General features: G+C 45.1%; 1 protein-coding gene across 2 annotated transcripts in view; it reads right to left on the bottom strand.

Annotated features, from left to right (window-relative positions):
• Positions 1-804: 804 nt before the first annotated feature.
• The window catches only part of LOC109881295 (MOB kinase activator 3B), a 49519-nt gene continuing 31307 nt past the window's right edge, over positions 805-19016 (bottom strand). Inside the window, exons 3-5 of one of the 2 annotated variants that reach the window (XR_004205036.1) lie at positions 8910-9112; positions 1983-3516; positions 805-1925 (exon numbers count right to left, since the gene is read on the bottom strand). Coding sequence is in view for 1 of the 2 variants with exons in the window: in XM_020473454.2 (XP_020329043.2) it covers positions 3487-3516; positions 8910-9112 (233 nt within the window). In the remaining variant the exon portion in view is untranslated. Of the gene's footprint in view, positions 3517-8909; positions 9113-19016 lie in introns of both variants that reach the window. The other variant, XM_020473454.2, reaches the window with a different exon arrangement.

Below are 19016 nucleotides of genomic sequence, written 5' to 3'. Positions count from 1 at the left end.
GTGGGGAGATTCTGTAGTCCCTGTGGGGAGATTCTGTAGTCCCTGTGGGGAGATTATGTCGTCCCTGTGGGGAGATTATGTCGTCCCTGTGGGGAGATTCTGCAGTCCCTGTGAGGAGATTCTGCTTCACGCTCCTTCCGTTTTGGAATAACCAGTGCGCCAGAGATCTTTCACAGGGAGATGAGCTCCTGAGAGGACGGATGATCTTTCACAGGGAGATGAGCTCCTGAGAGGACGGATTACATACTGGTCTATGGTGCAGCAAACAAGGAAAAACACAACAGGAATCTGAGCAAAGTGCTACAGACCATCAAAGAGTCAGGACTACAAGCTGAACAAATACAAAGGGCTACAGACCATCAACGAGTCAGGACTACAAGCTGAACAAAGACAAAGTGCCACTTTGGAAAGTAAGGAGATACAATACTTCGGTCATGTGATCGGAGCAGACTTAAGAGCCCAATCCTGTAGTCAGTTATACCACAGTTGGTATACAGGAAGGTGTAGAGCTAGGGAGAGTGTGTCCAGGGTTCTTTTTCCTTTCGCTTCTTCTCTCATTTATCCTCAAAGAGACTCATGACTTGGAATACTTGCTGTTGCCATGACAAACAGTCTCCTGCCTTTTACAAAACATTTATTTTTTAATTTTATTTTTTTACAACCATCCATTTCATAAATGGGAGACATTAGAGATGAGTTAATCAGACGAAGAGATTGAAGCTCCGCATTTCTCTCAACAACAGATGTACACAACAACAGTAGAATGTGAAACTACCCCCCCCAAATGAAATGACAGGAAGAGTCTGAGAAAGGAATCAAAAAAACACTTTATTGTTTCTGGTAATGTTGACATGGAATCATGAACAGTCAAACAGCATTAAAAACAGAACAGTAAATATATGTGTCATTGTTTTCTTTATATAGTGTAAGACCGAGGCTGGGACTTTCACACGTTAGGCTACAGACTGTGATGATTGTATTGACAGACTGGATGGTTAGTGTTGTTAAAGTCTCACACATGACTACCATATTCCCCAGGACAAAGATGTCAGCACTACAGGCTCAGATTTAAAGTCCTCACGGTGAAGTGACTGAAAAAACATGATCGATGATTGATGTACATCTTACTTGAAGAGTAAGACAATGCTAACAGCGCTTTAAAAGGACCTGTGAAACTACCAAAGCTACAGTTGGTTATTCCATTTGTACTGCTGTTATTGATCATTCTGGGTACCTGAAGTCAAGTCACAGTATTTAAGTTCTCTACAACAAAGATGTGGAAGAAACACCGCTGTCCATATGCTTTTCAATCATAAAAACGTACACAGATGAAACATCAAATTAACTCGACGTGATTCAACTAATAAATGTCATTGTTATAAACTATAAACTAATAAATGTAATTGTTATAAACTATATACTAAGCAATCACAGATTCAACCACATGACGGCTCCCAGCCAAACACACAATGACACTTGTCATGTCTGCAAGGTCAAACTCACAAAACATAAGACTAAATTAAGGAAATCAACTGAATGATTTGGCCGTCTCCACACTAAAGACCGTTATTACAAACACATGAGAACTTGAAAATCATCACAAGATGTTATCTGTTCATTTGAAAAGTACCAGGAAAAGCAGGTTTCCGAGACAAGACATAATTAAACAACAAAAACAATGTCATCGTTGGAGAGGAAATAGACAAACTGTAACCAACACCGGGTAAACGTCTGTATCCGTCCACATCAAATACCTCATCCGTGTATCATTACCTCATCAGTGTATCATTACCTCATCAGTGTATCATTACCTCATCAGTGTATCATTACCTCATCAGTGTACTAAAACCTCATCAGTGTAGTAGAACCTCATCAGTGTAGTAGAACCTCATCAGTGTAGTAAAACCTCATCAGTGTAGTAGAACCTCATCCGTGTAGTAGAACCTCATCAGTGTAGTAAAACCTCATCAGTGTAGTAGAACCTCATCAGTGTAGTAAAACCTCATCAGTGTAGTAGAACCTCATCAGTGAATTAAAACCTCATCATTGTATGAACCATGTGCAGCATTCTACAAAGCTTTAGTCTTACTGTAGAGCGCCCCATAGTGGAGAAAGGAGGTCAAACCTGTGTGTAGATTCTACAGGCAGTCAGTCAGGTGGTCCTAGTAGTCATAGCGTTGCGTCTCAAATGGAATCCAATTCCCTGTATAGTGCACTACTTTGAATCATCAGAACCCACAGGGCTCTGGTCTAAAGTAGTGTACAATATAGGGAATAGGGTGCCATTTTAGATGTACCACTACTATGCAATCAACTCATGTAAAAGTTAGGTACTCAGCTCCTCCAATGACGTGGTGTTAGAGGGAGGTCCTCCTCAGTGATGTGGTGTTAGAGGGAGGTCCTCCTCAGTGACGTGGTGTTAGAGAGGGAGGTCCTCCTCAGTGATGTGGTGATAGAGAGGGATGTCCTCCTCAGTGACGTGGTGTTAGAGAGGGAGGTCCTCCTCAGTGACGTGGTGTTAGAGGGAGGTCCTCCTCAGTGATGTGGTGTTAGAGGGAGGTCCTCCTCAGTGACATGGTGTTAGAGAGGGAGGTCCTCCTCAGTGACGTGGTGTTAGAGAGGGAGGTCCTCCTCAGTGACATGGTGTTAGAGGGAGGTCCTCCTCAGTGATGTGGTGATAGAGGGAGGTCCTCCTCAGTGACGTGGTGTTAGAGGGAGGTCCTCCTCAGTGACGTGGTGATAGAGAGGGAGGTCCTCCTCAGTGATGTGGTGTTAGATGGAGGTCCTCCTCAGTGATGTGGTGTTAGAGGGAGGTCCTCCTCAGTGATGTGGTGTTAGATGGAGGTCCTCCTCAGTGATGTGGTGTTAGAGGGAGGTCCTCCTCAGTGATGTGGTGTTAGAGAGGGATGTCCTCCTCAGTGACGTGGTGTTAGAGGGAGGTCCTCCTCAGTGATGTGGTGTTAGAGGGAGGTCCTCCTCCGTGATGTGGTGTTAGAGAGGGAGGTCCTCCTCAGTGACGTGGTGTTAGAGGGAGGTCCTCCTCAGTGACGTGGTGTTAGAGAGGGAGGTCCTCCTCAGTGATGTGGTGTTAGAGAGGGAGGTCCTTTCTAACTACAGTAGAAATAGTAGAATGTCTTTGCTACAGTGTTCATCCATCATCCATCCATCATCCATCCATCCATCCAGCCATCTATCCATCATCCATTCATTCATTCAATCATCCATTCATTATTCATTCATTCATTCGTTCATTCATCCATCCATATATCCAGCCAGCCAGTCAGTCAGTCAGACAGCCAGGTATAGCTGCAGGTAACAGGCTCTTCTCTTGCTATCAGAATGACAGTGATGACATCGAGCTAGTTGAATCACACTGATGATGTCATCAAGCTTCAGAGTCAACTGTGTACCCCTCCGTATCTCCATGGTAACCTCCTGCCGAGCCAGCAGATAGTCCCTTAGCTGCTCCAGTAGTTCTGCTACTTCTCAGTGACACATCCCAGAAGTCATCTCTTTCTGGACGAGAGAAAAGAAACACACAGTTAAACGATGTTAACACACATCCTGCCTGTTAGACACAAGGTCAACCTACCAACACACACATTCATCTTCTTCACATCTACAGTGCCTTGCGAAAGTATTCGGCCCCCTTGAACATTGCGACCTTTTGCCACATTTCAGGCTTCAAACATAAAGATATCTGTGGAAAGAACTGAAAACTGCTGTTCACAAATGCTCTCCATCCAACCTCACTGAGCTCCAGCTGTTTTGCAAGGAGGAATGGGAAAAAATGTCAGTCTCTCGATGTGCAAAACTGATAGAGACATACCCCAAGCGACTTACAGCTGTAATCGCAGCAAAAGGTGGCGCTACAAAGTATTCACTTAAGGGGGCTGAATTTTTCAGTTTTTGATTTGTTAAAAAAGTTTGAAATATCCAATAAATGTCGTTCCACTTCATTATTGTGTCCCACTTGTTGTTGATTCTTCACAAAAAAATACAGTTTTATATCTTTATGTTTGAAGCGTGAAATGTGGCAAAAGGTCGCAAAGTTCAAGGGGGCCGAATACTTTCAAAAGGCACTGTATCACTCCAGTGTTTAATTGCTATACTGTAATTACTTCGCTACTACGGGCTATTTATTGCCTTTACCTCCCTTATCTTACCTCATTTACACTCTCTCTCCATCCTCCTCATACCCTACCTCTTCTCTCTCTCCATCCTCCTCATACCCTACCTCTCCTCTATCTCTCCTCCTCATACCCTACCTCTTCTCTCTCTCTTCCTCATACCCTACCTCTTCTCTCTCTCTCTTCATCATACCCTACCTCTTCTCTCTCTCCTCCTCATACCCTACCTCTTCTCTCTCTCTCCTCCTCATACCCTACCTCTTCTCTCTCTCTCCTCCTCATACCCTACCTCTTCTCTCTCTCCTCCTCATACCCTACCTCTTCTCTCCCTCTTCCTCATACCCTACCTCTTTTCTCTCTCTTCCTCATACCCTACCTATTCTCTCCTCCTCATACCCTACCTCTTCTCTCTCTTCTCTCTCTCCTCCTCATACCCTACCTCTTCTCTCTCTCTTCCTCATACCCTACCTCTTCTCTCTCTCCTCCTCATACCCTACCTCTTCTCTCTCTCTCTCTTCCTCATACCCTACCTCTTCTCTCTCTCTCTTCCTCATACCCTACCTCTTCTCTCTCTCTTCCTCATACCCTACCTCTTCTCTCTCTCCTCCTCATACCCTACCTCTTCTCTCTCTCTCTCTTCCTCATACCCTAACTCTTCTCTCTCTTCCTCATACCCTACCTCTTCTCTCTCTCTTCCTCATACCCTACCTCTTCTCTCTCTCCTCCTCATACCCTACCTCTTCTCTCTCTCTCTTCCTCATACCCTAACTCTTCTCTCTCTTCCTCATACCCTACCTCTTCTCTCTCTCTCCCCTCCTCATACCCTACCTCTTCTCTCTCTCTCTTCGTCATACCCTACCTCTTCTCTCGCTCTCCTCCTCATACCCTACCTCTTCTCTCTCTCCTCCTCATACCCTATCTCTTCTCTCTCTCCTCCTCATACCCTACCTCTTCTCTCTCTCCTCCTCATACCCTACCTCTTCTCTCTCTCTCCTCCCCATACCCTACCTATTTTCTCTCCTGTGTGTACATTACATGCTCTGTTGCCTATTAACAAAATAATCTTCTCGTTCCCTCTCTCCTGAGCCACCATGAGACCAAATGAGAATGATTCACATACAGGACAGGGGACAAGTAAATGGAAATAATTGAATATAATTATGCACTGAATAATGTTTGGTAAAGGACAACTGACCAGGCAAGTGCATTTTCAAGTTCCATACTAAACCTTTAAAAACAAACAGCTATTTTAATCAAGCAAAGAAAAAAACTATATTACACAATGTTGAACTGATCAGCCTCAGATTCCTTCCAGACTTTCACAGTTTCTTTTCTCTCTCTCTCTTCTCTCTCTCTCTCTCTCTCTCTCTCTCTCTCTCTCTCTCTCTCTCTCTCTCTCTACTCTCTCTCTCTCTCTCTCTCTCTCTCTCTCTCTCTCTCTCTCTCTCTCTCTCTCTCTCTCTCTCTACTCTCTCTCTCTCTCTCTCTCTCTCTCTCTCTCTCTCTCTCTTCTCTCTCTCTCTCTACTCTCTCTCTCTCTCTCTCTCTCTCTCTCTCTCTCTCTCTCTCTCTCTCTCTCTCTCTCTCTCTCTCTCTCTCTCTCTGGGCTGTTTCATATCTGCGTGGGTGTTGGCAATCTCCTGCCTTGGTCATGGGGATCTCTTATGATAGTCAAGAGAAAGAAGCCATTGTTTATTTGCTTTTTAGCTAGGTTTTGTTCAATAATTTTTATTTTCTCGCCCCCCCCCTCTCCCGCCCCTCTCCCACCCCCCTTATCCAGTGTTCATTGTCTGCTTGTGTTTACAGGAACTCACTTGTAAGCCTGTTTTATATTCACATTTAAGTCAGAAGGGATTTGAGTTGAAGGAGTTTTAGGCAGCAGGACTGAGAAGAACGTCTCTCTCTGTGTGTAAATAACAGCTCCTTTATTCATGATCACCGAAGGCGTTTTCATTCTGAAATGTGGAAAAAGCAAGAACGCAAAAGAAGAGGTAGGGTAGGATTTATTAGACCAGGAGAGTGGGGTTTAGTAGACCAGGAGAGTGGGGTTTATTAGACCAGGAGAGAGGGGTTTAGTAGACCAGGAGAGAGGGGTTTAGTAGACCAGGAGAGTGGGGTTTATTAGACCAGGAGAGTGGGGTTTATTAGACCAGGAGAGTGGGGTTTAGTAGACCAGGAGAGTGGGGTTTATTAGACCAGGAGAGAGGGGTTTAGTAGACCAGGAGAGAGGGGTTTAGTAGACCAGGAGAGAGGGGTTTAGTAGACCAGGAGAGTGGGATTTATTAGACCAGGAGAGTGGGGTTTATTAGACCAGGAGAGAGGGGTTTATTAGACCAGGAGAGTGGGATTTATTAGACCAGGAGAGTGGGGTTTATTAGACCAGGAGAGAGGGGTTTAGTAGACCAGGAGAGAGGGGTTTAGTAGACCAGGAGAGAGGGGTTTATTAGACCAGGAGAGAGGGTTTTAGTAGACCAGGAGAGAGGGGTTTAGTAGACCAGGAGAGAGGGGTTTATTAGACCAGGAGAGTGGGATTTATTAGACCAGGAGAGTGGGGTTTATTAGACCAGGAGAGTGGGGTTTATTAGACCAGGAGAGTGGGGTTTATTAGACCAGGAGAGAGGGGTTTAGTAGACCAGGAGAGAGGGGTTTAGTAGACCAGGAGAGTGGGATTTATTAGACCAGGAGAGTGGGGTTTAGTAGACCAGGAGAGTGGGGTTTATTAGACCAGGAGAGTGGGATTTATTAGACCAGGAGAGTGGGGTTTATTAGACCAGGAGAGAGGGTTTTAGTAGACCAGGAGAGAGGGGTTTAGTAGACCAGGAGAGAGGGGTTTATTAGACCAGGAGAGTGGGATTTATTAGACCAGGAGAGTGGGGTTTATTAGACCAGGAGAGTGGGGTTTATTAGACCAGGAGAGTGGGGTTTATTAGACCAGGAGAGAGGGGTTTAGTAGACCAGGAGAGAGGGGTTTAGTAGACCAGGAGAGTGGGATTTATTAGACCAGGAGAGTGGGGTTTAGTAGACCAGGAGAGTGGGGTTTATTAGACCAGGAGAGTGGGATTTATTAGACCAGGAGAGTGGGGTTTATTAGACCAGGAGAGAGGGTTTTAGTAGACCAGGAGAGAGGGGTTTAGTAGACCAGGAGAGAGGGGTTTATTAGACCAGGAGAGTGGGATTTATTAGACCAGGAGAGTGGGGTTTATTAGACCAGGAGAGTGGGGTTTATTAGACCAGGAGAGTGGGGTTTATTAGACCAGGAGAGTGGGGTTTATTAGACCAGGAGAGAGGGGTTTAGTAGACCAGGAGAGAGGGGTTTAGTAGACCAGGAGAGAGGGGTTTAGTAGACCAGGAGAGAGGGGTTTAGTAGATCAGGAGATTGGGGTTTAGTAGACCAGGAGAGAGGGGTTTAGTAGACCAGGAGAGAGGGGTTTAGTAGACCAGGAGAGAGGGGTTTAGTAGACCAGGAGAGAGGGGTTTAGTAGACCAGGAGAGAGGGGTTTACTAGACCAGGAGAGAGGGGTTTAGTAGACCAGGAGAGAGGGGTTTAGTAGAGCAGGAGAGAGGGGTTTAATAGACCAGGAGAGAGGGGTTTATTAGACCAGGAGAGAGGAGTTTAATAGACTACGAGAGAGGGGTTTAGTAGACCAGGAGAGAGGGGTTTAGTAGACCAGGAGAGAGGGGTTTAGTAGACCAGGAGAGAGGGGTTTATTAGACCAGGAGAGGGGTTTAGTAGACCAGGAGAGAGGGGTTTAGTAGACCAGGAGAGAGGGGTTTAGTAGACCAGGAGAGAGGGGTTTAGTAGACCAGGAGAGAGGGGTTTAGTAGACCAGGAGAGAGGGGTTTAGTAGACCAGGAGAGAGGGGTTTATTAGACCAGGAGAGAGGGTTTTAGTAGACATTTTAAAAAGGGAACGGATCTCTACTCCTCTTTTGTATTGTGGTTTTTATTACAGTGGAAGGGAGAGTCCACAGACAACAGATATATGTGATCCGGAGGCGGCTGTGCTGACCACTGATCTCTTAATGTTCTCTGATCCGCGACTTCCCTCTAACCCGTAGGTCACATCAGTCCAGTCAGTATAGAACATTTACATTTGAGTCATCTTACCAGGAGCATTACAAAGGTTAAGTGCTCGGTTCCTGGCTCAATGCTCTTAACCGGTAGCTACCCGCCGACATAGTAGATGACTACCGGGTGACTTAGTAGATGACTACCGGGTGACATAGTAGATGACTACCGGGTGACATAGTAGATGACTACCGGGTGACATAGTAGATGACTACCGGGTGACATAGTAGATGACTACCGGGTGACATAGTAGATGACTACCGGGTGACATAGTAGATGACTACCGGGTGACCAGAGTATTTTAATAAACACCTCGTCACGTGTGTCTTTCTGAGAGGATTGAGTTGTTTAACTTGTACTCCTACTGGTCTAAAGTAGTGCACTATATAGGAATAGGGTTCTATAGGGCCCTGGTCTAAAGTAGTGCACTATATAGGGAATAGGGCTCTGGTCTAAAGTAGTGCACTATATAGGGAATAGGGTTATATAGGGCCCTGGTCTATAGTAGTGTACTATATAGGGAATAGGGCCCTGGTCTAAAGTAGTGCACTATATAGGGAATAGGGCTCTGGTCTAAAGTAGTGCACTACACAGGTAATAGGGCTCTGGTCTAAAGTAGTGCACTACAAAGGAAATAGGTCTCTGGTCTAAAGTAGTGCACTACATAGGGACTAGGGTGCCATCTGGGACAAAGTCTCTGTTTTGACTCACCAGTGGCTCCAGCTCCTTGCGGTCTATGAGGTTGAGCTCTGTGCTGAAGTAGTAGAAGTGCTTATAGCAGGTGTTAACATGGGCCTCAGCTCCCATCAGGATCATACGGTCAAAATGGTGGATGTAGACGTGGACAAACACCCGGAACAGACGGCAGATGATCTTCTTACAGATCTGGATGAAGTTCTTGGGGAAGGGGATACCTGTGGGGAAAGAAAGAGAAAGAGAGAGAGAGAGAGAGAGAGAGAGAGAGACAGAGAGAGGCAGCGAGAGAAAGACAGAGAGAGAGAGTCAGAGAGAGAGACAAAGTGAGACAGAGAGAGAAAGACAGAGAGTCAGAGAGAGAGACAGAGAGACAGAGAGAGAGACAAAGCGAGACAGAGAGAGAAAGACAGAGAGCGAGTCAGAGAGAGAGAGAGAGACAGAGTTAGAGACAGATAAAAAGTGTGAGAGAGAGAGAGAGACAAAGCGAGTCAGAGAGAGAGAGAGAGAGACAGAGTTAGAGACAGATAAAAAGTGTGAGAGAGAGAGAGAGACAAAGCGAGACAGAGAGAGAAAGACAGAGAGAGAGAGACAAAGCGAGACAGAGAGAGAAAGACAGAGAGAGAGAGAGACAAAGCGAGACAGAGAGAGAAAGACAGAGAGAGACAAAGTGAGACAGAGAGAGAAAGACAGAGAGAGAGTCAGAGAGAGAGAGAGACAGAGTTAGAGATAAAAAGTGTGAGAGAGAGAGAGAGACAAAGCGAGACAGAGAGAGAAAGACAGAGAGAGAGAGAGACAAAGCGAGACAGAGAGAGAAAGACAGAGAGAGAGAGAGACAAAGCGAGACAGAGAGAGAAAGACAGAGAGAGAGTCAGAGAGAGAGAGAAAGAGAGAGACAGAGACAAAAAGTGTGAGAGAGAGAGAGAGAGAGACAAACACACTTCTGAACACGTGTTTTCTACATGGGCATGTAGAGCTGTTCTCCACGTAGCTGTTTTATCAAGGTGAAAAGGCGCAATGTCATTCATGATATCCAATCTCACATACACACGGCTTAATGCTGTTTTAATCCAATCAGCATCCTGTATCCAAACTACCCGGGTTTATAAAATGCATGAATGTGTCCATGACGTGGTATTGTCGAGCAGAGGATTAGCAGAAGGAATCAGAAACTAAATGTCTTTCTACCTACAGTACGGAGACCATCAGACGCCTTAGAGGCGATCCAACGACATGCCAGTGCGCTCTACTTCATGTATCCCTCTCTGGAGGCAATACAACTGTCCTCTCTAACGAACACCAGTGTCATCAAGTCATCTCCAAGTGTGATCCAATGACATGCCCGCTACTAGTACCACACTAGCCTGTATCCTGAGTTGGAGGCTATAATTGAATTGAATAAAGTTTATTGTTCGCAACATGGACGTTTAATTTGTCCCCCAGCATTGGACACATACATGGACAAGTTAGGTCAAATAAATACACTATCAGATTACAGGACAATCTAAATGGCAGAACCAGAAGCTTAAGTTTTACCTTACTCTTTATCTAGTTGCTATCGGTAACATTGTCTGCTAGGCTAACTGTGTTGTGTTGATGGAAAATGCCCACTTCATCAAGCCAATCACAGGGTGAATGTCGACCATCCCAAAGTGGAAAACAGGTTCAGCCTGCAGATATACATCAGAACCCACTGGAGGACTACTGGCTAGCCCAAAACTACTGGTGACCTGAGAGGCAACACATTATCACACTGACAACCCACTGGAGGACAACTGGCTAGCCCAAAACTACCGGTGACCTGAGAGGCAACACATTATCACACTGACAACCCACTGGAGGACAACTGGCTAGCCCAAAACTACCGGTGACCTGAGAGGCAACACATTATCACACTGACAACCCACTGGAGGACTACTGGCTAGCCCAAAACTACCGGTGACCTGAGAGGCAACACATTATCACACTGACAACCCACTGGAGGACTACTGGCTAGCCCAAAACTACCGGTGACCTGAGAGGCAACACATTATCACACTGACAACCCACTGGAGGACTACTGGCTAGCCCAAAACTACTGGTGACCTGAGAGGCAACACATTATCACACTGACAACCCACTGGGGGATTAGACTACTGGCTAGGCCAAAACTACTGATGACCTGAGAGGCAACACATTATCACACTGACAACCCACTGGAGGACTACTGGCTAGCCCAAAACTACTGGTGACCTGAGAGGCAACACATTATCACACTGACAACCCACTGGGGGATTAGACTACTGGCTAGGCCAAAACTACTGATGACCTGAGAGGCAACACATTATCACACTGACAACCCACTGGAGGACTACTGGCTAGCCCAAAACTAAAACCCTATCGACACAGCAGAACCCTATCTACACAGCAGAACCCTATCGACACAGCGGAACCCTATCGACACAGCAGAACCCTATCTACACAGCAGAACCCTATCTACACAGCAGAACCCTATCTACACTACAGAACCCTATCTACACAGCAGAACCCTATCGACACAGCAGAACCCTATCGACACAGCAGAACCCTATCTACACAGCAGAGACCTATCGGCACAGCAGAACCCTATCGACACAGCAGAACCCTATCGACACAGCAGAACCCTATCGACACAGCAGAGACCTATCTACACAGCAGAACCCTATCGACACAGCAGAACCCTATCTACACAGCAGAACCCTATCTACACAGCAGAACCCTATCTACACAGCAGAGACCTATCGACACAGCAGAGACCTATCTACAAAGCAGAACCCTATCTACACAGCAGAACCCTATCTACACAGCAGAGACCTATCGACACAGCAGAACCCTATCGACACAGCGGAACCCTATCGACACAGCAGAACCCTATCTACACAGCAGAGACCTATCTACACAGCAGAACCCTATCTACACAGCAGAACCCTATCTACACAGCAGAGACCTATCGACACAGCAGAACCCTATCGACACAGCAGAACCCTATCTACACAGCAGAAACCCTATCTACACAGCAGAACCCTATCTACACAGCAGAACCCTATCGACACAGCGGAACCCTATCGACACAGCAGAACCCTATCTACACAGCAGAACCCTATCTACACAGCAGAACCCTATCGACACAGCAGAACCCTATCTACACAGCATAGACCTATTGACATAGCAGAGACCTACCAAAAGACCTACCAAGAGAACTACCAATATGCACAGTGTACAAATCCACTTCAATCAGTGTAGATGAAGAGGAGGAGACAAGGTTAAAGAAGGATTTTTAAGCCTTGAGACAATGGAGACATGGATTGTGTATGTGTGTCATTCAGAGGGTGAATGGACAAGACTAAATATTTAAGTGCCTTTGAATGGAGTATACTAGTAGGTGCCTGCTGCAACGGTCATGAACTGCAACGCTGCTGGGTTTTTCACACTCAACAGTTTCCTATGTGTATCAAGAATGGTCCACCACCCATAGGACATCCAGCCAATGGCAGGCCAGTGGTTGAAAACAGGTCCTTGTCAAAACTGTAACTAGGCCACTCAGGAACATTCAATGTCTGTCTTGGTAAGCAGCTCCCGTGTATATTTGGCTTTGTTTTCTTTAGGTTACTGTCCTGTAGAAAGGTGGATTTCTCTCACTGTGTCTGTTTTGCCTGTGCTTAGCTCTATTCTGTTTCTTTTTATCCTAACAAACTCCTTAGTCCTTGCCGATGACAAGCATACCCATAACATGATGCAGCCACCAACATGCTTGAAAATAAGAAGAGTGGTACTCAGTGATGTGTTGTGTTGGATTTGCCCCAAACGTAATGTTTGGACATAAAGTTAATTGTTTTGACACATTTTTGGCAGTTTTAATTAAGTGCCGGATGCATGTTTTGGAATATTTTTATTCTGTACAGGCTTCCTTCTTTTATCTCTGTCAATTAGGTTAGTATTGTGGAGTAACTACAATGTTGTTGATCCATCCTCAGTTTTCTCCTATCACAGCCAATAACCTCTGTAACAGTTTTAAAGTTACCATTGGCCTCATGGTGAAATCCCTGAGCAGTTTCCTTCCTCTCCAGCAACTGAGTTAGGAAGGACACCTCTGTCTTTGTAGTGACTGGGTGTATTGATACACTGAGTTAGGAAGGACACCTCTGTCTTTGTAGTGACTGGGTGTATTGATACACTGAGTTAGGAAGGACACCTCTGTATCTTTGTAGTGACTGGGTGTATTGATACACTGAGTTAGGAAGGACGCCTGTATCTTTGTAGTGACTGGGTGTATTGATACACTGAGTTAGGAAGGACACCTGTATCTTTGTAGTGACTGGGTGTATTGATACACTGAGTTAGGAAGGACACCTCTGTCTTTGTAGTGACTGGGTGTATTGATACACTGAGTTAGGAAGGACGCCTGTATCTTTGTAGTGACTGGGTGTATTGATACACTGAGTTAGGAAGGATGCCTGTATCTTTGTAGTGACTGGGTGTATTGATACACTGAGTTAGGAAGGACACCTGTATCTTTGTAGTGACTGGGTGTATTGATACACTGAGTTAGGAAGGACACCTCTGTCTTTGTAGTGACTGGGTGTATTGATACACTGAGTTAGGAAGGACGCCTGTATCTTTGTAGTGACTGGGTGTATTGATACACTGAGTTAGGAAGGACACCTGTATCTTTGTAGTGACTGGGTGTATTGATACACTGAGTTAGGAAGGACACCTCTGTCTTTGTAGTGACTGGGTGTATTGATACAGGCGTCCTTCCTAACTCAGTGTATCTTTGTAGTGACTGGGTGTATTGATACACTGAGTTAGGAAGGACACCTGTATCTTTGTAGTGACTGGGTGTATTGATACACTGAGTTAGGAAGGACGCCTGTATCTTTGTAGTGACTGGGTGTATTGATACACTGAGTTAGGAAGGACACCTGTATCTTTGTAGTGACTGGGTGTATTGATACACTGAGTTAGGAAGGACACCTCTGTCTTTGTAGTGACTGGGTGTATTGATACACTGAGTTAGGAAGGACACCTCTGTATCTTTGTAGTGACTGGGTGTATTGATACACCATCCAACGTGTAATTAATAACTCCACCATGTTGCTCAAAGGGATATTCCATGTCAGTTAATTTTTTTTACCCATCTACCAATCGGTGCTCTTCTTTGTGAGGCATTGGAAACTCTCCCTGGTCTTTGAGGTTGAATCTGTGCTTGAAATTCACTGCTGAACTGAGGGACCTTACAGATACAGTGGGGCAAAAAAGTATTTAGTCAAAAAAAAGAAGTTACAGGTCTGTGAGAGCCAGAAATCTTGCTTGTTTGTAGGTGACCAAATACTTATTTTCCACCATCATTTGCAAATAAATTCATAAAAAATCCTACAATGTGATTTTCTGGATTTTTTTTCTCATTTTGTCTGTCATAGTTGAAGTGTACCTATGATGAAAATTACAGGCCTCTCTCATCTTTTTAAGTGGGAGAACTTGCACAATTGGTGGCTGACTAAAAACTTTTTTGCCCCACTATAGTTAGTACAGAGCGACTGGATGGAGGAAAGAGAGGGGGAGGAGAGGGGATGGGCAGGGCAGGAAGGGAGAGAGACTGGAAGGAGGAGAAGAGATGGAAGGGGAGGGAGAGTATGAACCTTCTTCGCAGCAGGAAACTTGGGAGACAGGATCAAAGAGCAGAGCTAAATGAAACGCCTGCACCCTGCGGCTGGACCGCCCTCCTCTCACCTCTCCTCCTCCTCTCACCTCTCCTCCTCCTCCAGCCCTTATCCTCCTCTCATCTCTCCTCCTCCTCTCACCTCTCCTCCTCCAGCCCTCCTCCTCCTCTCACCTCTCCACCTCTCACCTCTCCTCCCCCTCTAGCCCTCCTCCTCCTCCTCTCACCTCTCCTCCTCCTCTAGCCCTCCTCCTCCTCCTCTCACCTCTCCTCCTCCTCTAGCCCTCCTCCTCCTCCTCTCACCTCTCCTCCTCCTCCTCCTCTCACCTCTCCACCTCTAGCCCTCCTCCTCCTCTAGCCCTCCTCCTCCTCCTCTCACCTCTCCCCCTACTCCTCCTCTAGCCCTCCTCCTCCTCTCACCTCTGCTCCACCTCTTGCCCTCCTCCTCTCACCTCTCCCCCCCATCTAGCTCTGTCCTCTCACCTCTCCTCCCCCTCTAGCCATCCTACCACTCCTCTTCCCTTCCTCTTATCCTCCCCCTCTCACCCTACCACTCCTCAGGCTATGAACCCACACCAGGTGGTTTAGGGGTTATGCCAGTGAGTAGTGAGTGAGAGCTGGGCCCGTATCCACAAATCATCTCAGAAAAGGTCCTGGGAATCCTGTTAAAACCGGTTTTAAGACAATAAAGAAAACATTCAGAGTAGGTTTTAGGATCTTAAGACACTGCTCAGAGTAGGCTTTAGGATGTTAAGACACTGCTCAGAGTAGGTTTTAGGATGATGATAAGACACTGCTCAGAGTAGGTTTTAGGATGATAAGACACTGCTCAGAGTAGGTTTTAGGATGGTGTTAACACACTGCTCAGAGTAGGTTTTAGGATGATGTTAACACACTGCTCAGAGTAGGTTTTAGGATGATAAGACACTGCTCAGAGTAGGTTATAGGATGATAAGACACTGCTCAGAGTAGGTTTTAGGATGATAAGACACTGCTCAGAGTAGGTTTTAGGATGATAAGACACTGCTCAGAGTAGGTTTTAGGATGATAAGACACTGCTCAGAGTAGGTTTTAGGATGATAAGACACTGCTCAGAGTAGGTTTTAGGATGTTAACACACTGCTCAGAGTAGGTTTTAGGATGATAAGACACTGCTCAGAGTAGGTTTTAGGATGATGATAAGACACTGCTCAGAGGAATCTGATTGATTGATTACTTCTGTGGACAGGTGTCTTTTATACTCCCTTTAAGAGTGTGCTCCTAATCTCAGCTCGTTACCTGTATAAAAGACACCTGGGAGCCAGAAATCTTTCTGATTGAAAGGGGGTCAAATACTTATTTCCTGCATTAAAATGCAAACCAATTTATAACATTTTTGACATGTGTTTTCCTGGATTTTGTTGTTGTTATTCTGTCTCTCACTGTTCAAATAAACCTACCATTAAAATTATAGACTGATCATTTCTTTGTCAGTGAGCAAACGTACAAAATCAGCAGGGGATCAAATACTTTTTCCCCTCACTGTCCATTGAAGCAACATCTCAAGACATCAGTCAGGAAGTTAAAGCTTGGTCGCAAATGGGTCTTCCAAATGGACAATGATCCCAAGGAATGGGCCAAAATTCACCCAATTTATTGTGGGAAGCTTGTGGAAGGCTACTCGAAACATTTGACCCAAGTTAAACAATTTAAAGGCAATGCTAACAAATACTAATTGAGTTTATGTAAACTTCTGACCCACTGGGAATGTGATGAAAGAAATAAAAGCTGAAATAAATCATTATCTCTACTATTATTCTAACTGACCTAAAACAGGGAATTTTTTACTAGGATTAAATGTCAGGAATTGTGAAAAACTGAGATTAAATGCATTTGGCTAAGATGTATGTAAACATCCGACTTCAACTGTATGTGGAATAGGTGCATTCACAGTCTACTGGCTCGGCTCCGCTGGGTCTGAGGTAACAGGATCATACTGAGTGTAATCTCACAATCCAGGAACAGATTACTCCATTATTGCCCGAGGTATTAGGTTGACATTTAAACCGTAAGAATTCAACCATTCAGTTGTACAACAGAGAAGCTGAATAGATGTGCAACTGTTAAAGGACATCCCAGAGAGCCCTGCACTGTTTTCCACAAGCACATGGAGTAGCCAGCCAAATAGAAAAAGTAACCAGCCTGGTTACTTGATTTGTTTCTGTCAAATACCTTTTTTTTCTCACACTTTTACAAGCTTTAGTTTCATCAGCTGTTGTAAAACTGAATTTTGACTACACTGAACCTTTAAGAACTCTTTAAGAGTCTGCTGACTTCCACAGCGTCAAGCTTCCCTTTAAGAGTCTGCTGACTCCCACAGCGTCAAGCTTCCCTTTAAGAGTCTGCAGACTTCCACAGCGTCAAGCTTCCCTTTAAGAGTCTGCTGACTTCCACAGTGTCAAGCTTCCCTTTAAGAGTCTGCTGACTTCCACAGGCTACAAGCTTCCCTTTAAGAGTCTGCTGACTCCCACAGCGTCAAGCTTCCCTTTAAGAGTCTGCTGACTTCCACAGGCTACGAGCTTCTCTTTAAGAGTCTGCTGACTTCCACAGGCTACAAGCTTCCCTTTAAGAGTCTGCTGACTCCCACAGGCTACAAGCTTCCCTTTAAGAGTCTGCTGACTCCCACAGCGTCAAGCTTCCCTTTAAGAGTCTGCTGACTCCCACAGCACCAAGCTTCCCTTTAAGAGTCTGCTGACTCCCACAGGCTACAAGCTTCCCTTTAAGAGGCATTTGGTCAGCTATCTGCAATCCAGGTATGATTGATGAATGAAGCAGGTGTTTAAACATGGTCATTGATACACAGAAAGCAGCAGTCGACGACTCCTGATCAAATCAGTAGACCTACATATTTATCTTTGATAATACCAAATACAGTGCCTCCGGAAAGTATTCAGACCCCTTGACGTTTTACACATTTTGTTACGTTACAGCCTTGTTCTAAAATGGAAGTGTTATTTTTTTGGTCTCTCATCAATCTACACACAATGCCCCATAATGACAATGATACACCACCGTTCAAAAGTTTGGGGTCACTTAGAAATGTCCTTGTTTTTGCCCATTAAAATAACATCAAATTGATCAGAAATACAGTGTAGACATTGTTAATGTTGTAAATGACTATTGTAGCTGGAAACAGCTGATTTTTAATGGAATATCTACATAGGCATACAGAGGCCCATTATCAGCAACCATCACTCCTGTGTTCCAATGGCACATTGTGTTAGCTGATCTAAGTTGATCATTTTAAAAGGCTAATTGATCATTAGAAAACCCTTTTGCAATTATGTTAGCACAGCTGAAAACTGTTGTTCCGATTAATGAAGAAATAAAACTGGCCTTCTTTAGACTAGTTGAGTATCTGGAGCATCAGCATTTGTGGGTTCAATTACAGGCTCAAAATGGCCAGAAACAACTAACTGTCTTCTGAAACTCATCAGTCTGTTCTTGTTCTGAGAAATGAAGGCTATTCCATGCGAGAATTTGCCAAGAAACTGAAGATCTCGTACAACGCTGTGTACTACTCCCTTCACAGAACAGCGCAAACTGGCACTAACCAGAATATAAAGAGGAGTGGGAGGCCCCGGTGCACAACTGAGCAAGAGGATAGTTACCTTAGAGTGTCTAGTTTGAGAAACAGACGCCTCAACTGGCAGCTTCATTAAATAGTACCCGCAAAACACCAGTCTCAACGTCAACAGGCGAGCGACTCCGGGATGCTATGAAACCGGCTCTCATGAGGACCGCCACAGGAAAGGAAGACCCAGAGTTACCTCTGCTGCAGAGGATTACATTTTTCATTTAACTAGACATGTCAGTTATGAACAAATTCTTATTTACAATTAAGGCCTACCAGGGAACAGTGGGTTAACTGCCTTGTTCAGGGGCAGAATGACAAATAATGACCTTGTCAGCTCAGGGATTAGATCCAGCAACCTTTTGGTTACTGGCCCAATGCTCTAACCACTAGACTACCTGCCAACCCAAGGATAGGTTGATTAGAGTTACCAGCCTCAGAAATTGCAGCCCAAACAAATGGTTCACAGTGTTCAAGTAACAGACACATCTCAACATCAACTGTTCAGAGGAGACTGTGAATCAGGCCTTCATGGTTGAATTGCTGCAAAGAAACCACTACTAATAAGAAGAGACTTGCTTGGGCCAAGAAACACGAGCAATGGACAATAGACTGTGAATATCCTAACACTAACCCTGGCTACACTAACCGTGGCTACACTAACCCTGACTACACTAACACTAACCCTGACTACACTAACCCTGACTACACTAACACTAACCCTGACTACACTAACACTAAACCTGACTACACTAACCCTGACTACACTAAACCTGACTACACTAAACCTGACTACACTAACCCTGACTACACTAACCCAGGCTACACTAACCCT

The sequence above is a fragment of the Oncorhynchus kisutch genome, linkage group LG23 (genome assembly GCF_002021735.2).
Source record: "Oncorhynchus kisutch isolate 150728-3 linkage group LG23, Okis_V2, whole genome shotgun sequence".
Classification (NCBI taxonomy): domain Eukaryota; kingdom Metazoa; phylum Chordata; class Actinopteri; order Salmoniformes; family Salmonidae; genus Oncorhynchus; species Oncorhynchus kisutch.
The sequence above is the reverse complement of the archived record's forward strand: the minus strand, read 5'-3'. Positions and strand labels throughout refer to the sequence as shown.